We start from the raw sequence: 9159 nt of genomic DNA, 5'->3' as shown, positions 1-9159 counted from the left end.
TAGGAAATGTCAGGAACAGGGGGCCATGTGGACTTCACAGGGGACAATCTGTGGAATGTAGTCTGGGAAACTATAGGACATTTGACTGGATTCTCCAATACAGCAAGGGAAGTGGAAACGTGCAGGGATACTTAAGACTGAAGAGACTTGAGGTGTGTCCCTGATGGTGGCATCTGACTGACCTGAATCTGTGTGTGTGCTCGCCCTAGGCAAGCTCCTTACTACAGACCTATGCAGTATCCCAGTGTCCTTTTGTTTTTGAGATAGGGTCTTGTTATATCTACCCAAGTTGCCCTCAAGCTTTCAATCCTCCTGTCTCAGCCTCCTGGGTACTAGGACTGTAGGTCTGCACCATGGCTCCCAGGCCACAGGCAAGCTCTCTCTCCCAGCAGCCTCTGCTCCTGACAGCCTCACTTAGTTCCCTGGGCCCTCTACTTGTAACACTCTTGCTTCAGCACCCTAGGATTCACTCTTAAAACTAACTGTAGTAGTCTTAATTCTTATCCTTTAGATTTATACATAAAAGAACTCATTAATAAAAAGTTAAGAAATCCGGGGGAGGGAGGAGGGAACAGAGGATTGTTTTAGCTTTTGTTTTTATTTTATTTTATTTTATTTTATTTTATTTTATTGGAGGGGAACCCAGGAAAGGAGATATGGTAAATAAAGAAAACATCTAATAAAAAAAAATGGGTTTGGAAAAAAAAGTTAACAAATCCAAAGCTGTGTATAATAAGATCAACCTTAACCCTGGTCCTGCGGAGCCTGAGACAGGAGGATTGAGATTCTAGGTCAGTCTGGGTCAAAATGGGAGCTGTACTTTTCTCACTTTACCCCCATCCAAAAAGAAGAGCCTTAATCCACTGCTGCACTAATGGGATCTGCTGCTGCTCTTCCAGAGATCCACTACTGCACTGCACTAATGGGATCCATGGCTGCACTGCACAGGATCTGCTGCTGTTCTTTGAGGGATCTACTGCTGCATTGCACTAATGGGATCCACTGCTGCACTGCACAACTGGGATCCACTGCTGCACTGCACAAATGGGCTCCACTGCTGTACTGTACTAATGGGATCCACTGGCATGCTACACTAACGGGATCCACTGCTGCGCTGTACTACTGAGCCATCTCTCCAACGCTATGAGGTAAGATTTTTTTTAAAAAGATTTATTTATTATTATATCTTAGTACACTGTGGCTGTCTTCACCAGAAGGGGGAGCCAGATCTCATTACAGATGGTTGTGAGCCACCAGGCAGTTGTTGGGATTTGAACTCAGGACCTCTGGAAAAGAAGCCAGTGCTCTTAACCACCGAGCCATCTCTCCAGCCCCTGAGGTGAGGTAAGATTTTTTTTTCCCCCTGAGACAGTGTTTCTCTGTTTAGCCCTGGCTGTTCTGGAACTTACTCTGTAGACCAGGCTGACCTCAAACTCAGAAATCCACCTGCCTCTGCCTCCCAAGTGCTGGGATTAAAGGCGCGTGCCACCCCTACCCAGCTGAGGTAAGATTTTTGAACAGAGATTTTGACTTGGCAATAACTAGCTGAAGCTCATGCCTCAGACTATTAGAATCTCAGTTGTATGACCTTGCACAAATCACTTAACCTTTCTGTCATTTTCTTCATCTACAAACTGAGGACATTATGAGTATCTGCCTTTGCGGATTTGTGGTGAAGATGCAAAGTGAGCACATGCAGCCGGGGTGAAGACATGGATGCTACGGTCATGCTACAGTCATTACACATTTAACCCTAGTTTTCTGGATGTCATGAGAAAAAAGACACACACTTATTCACAATTTAAGCGTTGTACACAGGGCCGAGGAGACACTCAGTGAGTGGAATGCCCTCTAGACCTGTAGGCATACTGTTGTTGTGCACTGTGTAAAGGATATTCTTGTATTTGTTATTCAAATGCTGATTTCTCTGCTCTCATTGCTTGTTTCAATCTGGAAACAGCAAGCATTGTAATGCTTATGTCTAGATTCTCTGGTCTCAGGTTTATGTAAACAATGCTTACCATTTATTCTCTGCCTTGTCAATAAATGCTGACCACCTAATGCCTGGGCAGAAGAGAGAGTAGGGTGAAACATCTGCCAGCCAAGGGAAGGGGAGGGGGAACAGAGAGAGAGGAAGACAGAGACAGACAGACAGACAGACACAGGGAGATTCAGACTGGGGTCACAGGAGAGGGTCTGAGAAGACACCATGAGAAGAAGCATCTGAAGCAGAGAGAGCTAGAACAATATATCTAAAGGGTCATCTTTACTTAGTCACACACAAGCATCTCCTCCATTACTTAGGACTAACATCATGGACAGAAAAGGGTAGAACAGAAAAAAAGGGCCCCTCTGGAAAACCTACCAGCTGTTTTTTTAATTCGGCTACTTCCAGTGCTCTGAAACCTTTCATCAGAGAGGAAAGGCCAAGGGCTAGACGGGCTCTGGACCACTGTCATCATTGTCTGGGAGAATATTTGGAGGCCATCATAAAATAACATTACTGGGTAGTGGGAGTGCACACCTTAGACCCAGCATTTGGGAGCAGAGGCCAGCTTGATCTACAGAGTGAGTTCCAGAACAGCCAGGGCCATTACAAAGAGAAACCCTGACACAAAAAAACAAACCAAACTAAACCAAAAAACCAATGAAATTGCCTCCTGCTAAGCCTGCTGTTGACCCCTCACTAGACTCTCACATGAACAAGCTACTGAAACTGTCAGGATCTGGTTTTTAATTATGAGAAGAAAAAAAAACATTTCAAGAAAGTCCTAAGCACTCTTGCCAACCAAGAAAGTTCTACTCTTAGTGCAAGGAAGAAACAGCAGGATTCCCAGAGATGTGACTAGGAACAAGTGAGAACACATGAGGACATGTGAGAACACATGAGAACATGTGAGAACACACGAGGACACCTCAGAACAACCTGCCTCTGACTCACAACGTCCTGGCCTGTATGCATCCTGGGAATTCTCTTTCACTGCGAGTTAATAATACAGTGCATGAGATGAGAAAGGCAGGGAGGGAGGAAGGGGTGGAGAAAAAAAGAGGAGAGAAGACAGAGGGTCTAGTGATGCCCAGATTGGTCATCACAAAGACTAGCACTGTTCAGCACATGGTCCCGGGCTCAGGTACGCAAGAGTCTTGCCTAGCATGGACAGAGCCCAAGTGCATTCCCGTTCAGCACACGGTCCCGGGGCTCAGGTACGCAAGAGTTTTGCCTAGCATGGACAGAGCCCAAGCTCACCCCCAGCCCGGAGCAAACAGACACAATACCAAGCTGGCCTCTCAGCACAGCTGCTGTCAGACTCTGGCACCAAACAGCCCACAGGCTGTGGAGAAGGGGGCACTAGCACCACGGGGAACCCACAACCCTGGAAGCCAGAGTGGGAGGACAAAGTACCTCCAGAATTGCATCTTCGAGCAATCTCCCAATATACAAGCCCAAGGGCATAGATATCGGCACACTTGAAGGAGTCAAAGTGTTTCATGTTGATGGTTTCGTCAAGTACTTCAGGAGCCATGTATCTGGAATGGAAGAGAAAGAATTATGTAGACATCATGAGGATGGTTCTCTCTATCAGAGCGCTGATGTAGAGGTCTGGGGGGCAAGACGGCTGCTCCAAGGTGGCTCTTTGGGGAGCAGAAGCAAGCCTGTCTTCTATCCACGGACTTTCTGGACTCAAATCTACACAGTTCGGCACTGATGACTCTTTTCGGAGCCTGTCTGGATTTCTTGGCACAGGCTGTTGTGGGACCACACAGACAGTGACAGCAGGATGCTGCTGGAGCATTCACTTTACTGAGGGGGACACAGTGATGAGGTACAGGTGAAAATAACTCTAACGGTGATGGAAATCACACTTAGTGACTGAGCAGTAATCATGTGTAGTTATATAATGTAAGATGCCCTCCCTACACTCTGGAGCCTGGGTAGATGCAGTCTGTCCTTCTTAGGTCAGAAGGACAGACGCAGCAGCATAGTTAGCTCACTTACTGCTCATAGACCCTTCTTCCACCCACCTCCATCCTATGATGTCAGCTGTACAGTTCTTCCAATGGAGAGCAGGCCACACTCTTCCAGGCCATACCCCTTCCAGGTACCCCAGTTCCAGCCTAGATTAGCTCTGTGCTAGGACACCAAACCTGGTCTGTAAACTCAAACAGAATACATTCTCTGCCTCCTTCAAGGGGCTCGCTCTGCAAGCTACCCTCTACACTGCAGCGATCCCTGGCCCCCTCCCAGGTCTGACTACCCTTCCCAACCATGCTTTGAAATCTTTTTCATTTTTTGAGTAAGAGTTTCTCTATATAGCCTTGGCTATCCTCGAACTTGCTCTCTAGACCAGGCTAGTCTCAAACTCAGAGATCTGTCTGCCTCTGCCTCCTGAGTGCTGAAACTAAAGTTGTGTGTGTACCACCAAAACCAGCTTCTTTATTTTTATTATTACTACTATTATTAGTATTATTTTGTTTTTCCTTTTTGTTTTTCTTTTTTTCTTTTTCTTTTTTGTTTTGAGACAGGATTTCTCTGTGTAGCCCTGGTTGTCCTGGAACTCACTCTGTAGACCAGGCTGGGATTAAACTCAGAATATTTTGGTTTTCCCAAGACAGGGCTTTTCTATGTAGCTCTGGCTATCCTGGAACTCACTTTGTAGATCAGGCTGGACTCAAAATTGACAGAGATCTGCCTGCCTCTGCTTCTCGAGTGCTAGGATTAAAGTTGTGCATCACTACCTGGCTCTTTTTTTTTTTTTAAAGATTTATTTATTATTATAAATGAGTACACAGAAGAGGGTATCAGATTTCATTATGGGTGGTTGTGAGCCACCATGTGGTTGCTGGGATTTGAACTCACAACCTTCGGAACAGCAGTCAGTGCTCTTACCCGCTGAGCCATCTCACCAGCCCCAGGCTCTTTTTTTTTTAATAGTTATCTTCATTATTTTTATTAGTATTGGTGTGTGTGTGTGTGTGTGTGTGTGTGCGCGCGTGTGCACACGCGTGCATGTGTCTAGGAAGCTACAAGAGGACTTTGGCTCTCCTGGAGCTAGAATTAGAGGTGGTTGTGAGCAATCCAATTTGATATGGGTACTGCAAACAAAACTTGGGTCCTTTGCTAAAGAAGTATATGGTCTTAACCAGCAACCCTCACCCCATTTTTATTTTATTTTATTTTTTTATTTTTTTATTTTTATTTTTATTTATTTTTTTTTTTTTTTTGAGACATGGTTTCTTTGTATAGCCCTGGCTGTCCTGGAACTCACTCTGTAGACCAGGTTGGCCTCGAACTCAGAAATCTGCCTGCCTCTGCCTCCCAAGTGCTAGGATTAAAGGCATGCGCCACAACCACCTGGCCCCTCACCTCATTTTTTGTTTTTGTTTTTGGAGACAGGGTTTCTCTGTATAGCCCTGGCTGTCCTGGAACCCACTTTGTAGACCAGGCTGTCCTCGAACTCAGAAATCCACCTGCCTCTGCCTCCCAAGTGCTGGGATTAAAGGAGTGCGCCACCACCGCCCGGTGCCTCACCCCATTTTTAAAGATAGGCCTTTACTATGTATTCCTGGCTGGCTTTGAACTCACAGAGGTCTGCCCACCTCTCTGGGACTAAAGGCGTGTAACATCAAACCAGGTCTTCTACTCCAAATTCTTTCTTCACTGCCTGCCTCCACCCAGGGCCACACTTCTATGGAGCTATGCTCTTGGCCCCAGGGCTTGGTCACTGCTGTGAAGTGTTCCAGTGTGAGGAACTGAACAACATTGGCCATCAAGGACAAGGAGATTTTCTCCTCCTGTGTGCACGCATGACCAATGCATGGGACATTCAGGCAAGGTGGCAAACAAGGGCTGGGGCCTAGGGACTTCTTACCGTTTGGTTCCCACCCTTTGATTGGGAGCAATGTCTATGGTGTCAGTGACTGCGTCATGACGGACAGCCAGGCCCAGGTCTGCAATGGCACACATGCCATTCTTCTTCACCAGGATGTTCTTTGACTTCAAGTCTCGATGAGCAATTCCAGGCTTCCCTGGCAGACACAAAACCGGGCATGTTCAAGGAAGATGTGTGCATAAGGAAATGCGTGGCTTCTCAGCTGAACCCTGGCTCTGCACCCCTCAAGCCAGTGACCCCATGAGCAGCTCAGTCTTCTTTCAGAACAACTAGAGTAGCAGTACTTCATGGGAAGGTGGAGAGGGTAAAAGCATTCCCAGAATTAAAGGTCTCGCAATGACATAGCTATTGACCCACATTATAACATCTCCATCATTCACCAGCCCTGAAGAGCCCAGATGAGCTGGACAGACAAATATGGAGCTGCCGTTAGGCCAACAGTCATGCTGCTAAGAGCTTCTACCCGGGTCAACCAAGCACCAGCGACCACACAGGATCTGGACGCAGCAGTAGAACTGAGCGCAAAGCCTGGGTCCTCATCCAGGATGCAGACAGGTGGGCACCGCACCTTGCCACAACTGAGCTGTTCAAGGCAGTGCCCAACCTCAGCATGAGACTGTTACACTCTTGCTCCGGGTGTGCTGGTCTCTCTTCTTAGTGTCATTCTTTCATGCTGTTCCTTAGCAAACACCTGTGCCATGCATTAACAGCTGCCAAGCTTTCATCTTACAGCTCGCCCTAGGGCAAGGCTAATGACAACTAATGAGGAAGCCCAGTTAGATTTTGTTCTTGCTCAAACAGTCAGGAGCTCTGTTCCTCACACAAGGTGGACAGGCCTTTTGTCTCAAGCTTCCCACCCCCTGGCTGAGTCTGCTACTCACCCTGAGTGCCCACGATCTCCATATGCAGGTGTGCCAAACCACTGGCTGCAGACAGGGCTAGTTTAATCATTCCCTCAATGGTCACCGTATAGCGGTTCAAATAATCAAACAGCGAGCCATGCTCGTGATAGTCAGAGACGAGCCACAGCTGGGTCCAGGTGCCATTATCTGCAAAGAATAGAGGCAAGGTCCACACAGTCCTCTGCAACAGGGAATGAGGTGTGCGACGCACACAGAGGAACACTCTGCAACACGGAAAGGGGTGTGCCATGCACGCAGTGCCACCTTCAGGCAGACCTGAATTTACACTTCCTGCCTTTACACCTCTGGCTGCCCCGACCCCACTTCCCCACAGCAAGCTCCAGGGAGGACAGAGAGCACTTCTCTCTTAGGCTCGCTCCCTTATCCACATGTGTGTGTGGTGGTTGCATAAGATGCTCCCCCACAACTGTCTTGGGCATTTGACTACTTGACCCTTAGTTGGTGGCTCTTTGGGAAGCCTAGGAGGTAGGCCTTGCTAAAGAAAATATGTCACTGGGGCAGGCTTTGAGGTTTCAAAGGCCACAAGCCATCCTTCCATTTGTAGTTCAAGATATGAGCTCTCAGCTCCTGCCTGTGCTTCACCATCACAGGCTGTAACCATCTGCACATGAGCACAAAGTAAACTGCTCTGGAAGCTGCTTTGGTCATGATGTCTTTATTAGTAGTAGCAGCGTTATGAGTTATTACCATTATGGTTACTTTGTTTTTTAGGATTTCCTTTTATGTATTAATGCTTTATTTGCATGTACACCTACATGCCAGAGAGAGCATAAGATCCCATTACAGACGGTTGTGAGCCACCATGTGGTTGCTGGGAACAGAACTCAGGACCTCTGGAAGAGCAGCCAGTGTTCTTAACCCCGGAGTCATCTCTTCAGCCTGTTTTTGTTTGTTTGTTTGTTTGTTTTTGATACAGGGCTTCTCTGTGTAGCCCTGGCTGTCCTGACTTGCTCTGTAGACCAGGCTGGCCTTGGAAAGATCCCATTTGTGCATCCCTGTTACAGTGTCACACGTGAGCAGCCCACTTCTGAGCACTCCCACAAAGGCCATCTTGCCCTTCAGAAAAGCAATGGAAGGCAGGAAGTTTGCTGACCTCTCTCTTTCACTCGGGGTGGCAGGAAGGAGGACGGGGAGGAGAAAGCGACAGCGATCAAATCAGAGGACGGGGAGGAGAAAGCGACAGCGATCAAACCAGGCTGTGGCTTGCTGCTGTGGAAAGGAAGATTAGGAACTGGGCTGAAAGCTCCCCAATTCTAGGCTGGTGCTAATCCCAGGGCCTCACACTGGATATATCATAGTAACAAGGTAAGAACAAAGGGTGTTACTCCCTCCTTCGCTGGCCCTAACTCTGTCTTCACCAGCCAGATCCCAACTCACACACGCTTCCAGAATCACTAGAGACTGGCTGCTGGAAATGTCTGAACCTTGGCAGCTCTGAGCCTAGTGAGGCAATATTCTAACAGCAATTCCTTTTTGAGGTCATGACTCGCCATAGGACGCGTGGAGCCTAAGTGATTCTAAGACATCTGGGATAGCCACAGCTCCTTCGAGGCCTGAAATCATCTCTTTTTCCCCTGTATTAAAATGCAGGGCTCTTCAGCTGCTGGGCAGCCAGGGACCTGGCAGCCCCGCAGCACTCTGAGGAATGCGCTCAGTTGGCATTCTCCATAGGATCTGTGGACACTGGCCTCTAGTCATTGTGCTACAGAGGAAGGTGTGTCACAACTGCCAGACAACCCAGTGCCTCATAATTTCTGTGTTCCAGGGGTACCAGCTGCCAGGAGCTGCTGTCCGCCTTTCCCTGGGGTCTCTGAAGGTAGACGCCCACAGTGCCCACAGTGCTGCAATATTAACTTAATAAACAGCTTCCTAGTTACTACTTGTGTCTTTGCTATCAGCTATGGTCCTTCCAGGCTTCAGCTGGTCCAGTGTTTATTGTGCAAGCATGAACACCTGAGTTTGGGTTCCTGGTGTTCATGTAAACATCAGGCATGACACATGTTCCTGCAATACCAGCACTGGACTACAAGTAGAAGTAAAAGGATCACAGGGATTTGCTGGTAGCTAGGCCAGCTAATCAGTGAGCTCTGCATTTTGTGAGAGACTATTTCAAAACATAGCGCAGAAAATAAAATAGAAGAACAAAACATTGACTGCTGGTCTCCATATGCAGTGTGCATGCACACATATGCACACGTGCATGCCCCCCCCCTCACACACGCACACACACACACACAGACACACACACACGCATGCATGCATGCACGCATGCACGCACGCACGCACGCACGCACGCACGCACGCACGCACGGGAACTGGCACACACAAAAGCCCAGCATATCCTA

The 9159-nt window shown here is 47.8% G+C and overlaps 1 protein-coding gene across 1 annotated transcript in view; it reads right to left on the bottom strand.

Moving 5' to 3' along the window:
- Positions 1–9159, bottom strand: part of Acvr1b (activin A receptor type 1B) — a 42412-nt gene that overhangs the window by 7793 nt on the left and 25460 nt on the right. The window contains exons 5-7 of the mRNA XM_031356200.1: positions 6773–6940; positions 5871–6027; positions 3404–3528 (exon numbers count right to left, since the gene is read on the bottom strand). Coding sequence (XP_031212060.1) covers positions 3404–3528; positions 5871–6027; positions 6773–6940 — 450 coding nt within the window. The remainder of the gene's footprint in view (positions 1–3403; positions 3529–5870; positions 6028–6772; positions 6941–9159) is intronic.

Source organism: Mastomys coucha, unplaced genomic scaffold (assembly GCF_008632895.1).
Source record: "Mastomys coucha isolate ucsf_1 unplaced genomic scaffold, UCSF_Mcou_1 pScaffold11, whole genome shotgun sequence".
Taxonomy (NCBI): Eukaryota; Metazoa; Chordata; class Mammalia; order Rodentia; family Muridae; genus Mastomys; species Mastomys coucha.
The sequence above is the reverse complement of the archived record's forward strand: the minus strand, read 5'-3'. Positions and strand labels throughout refer to the sequence as shown.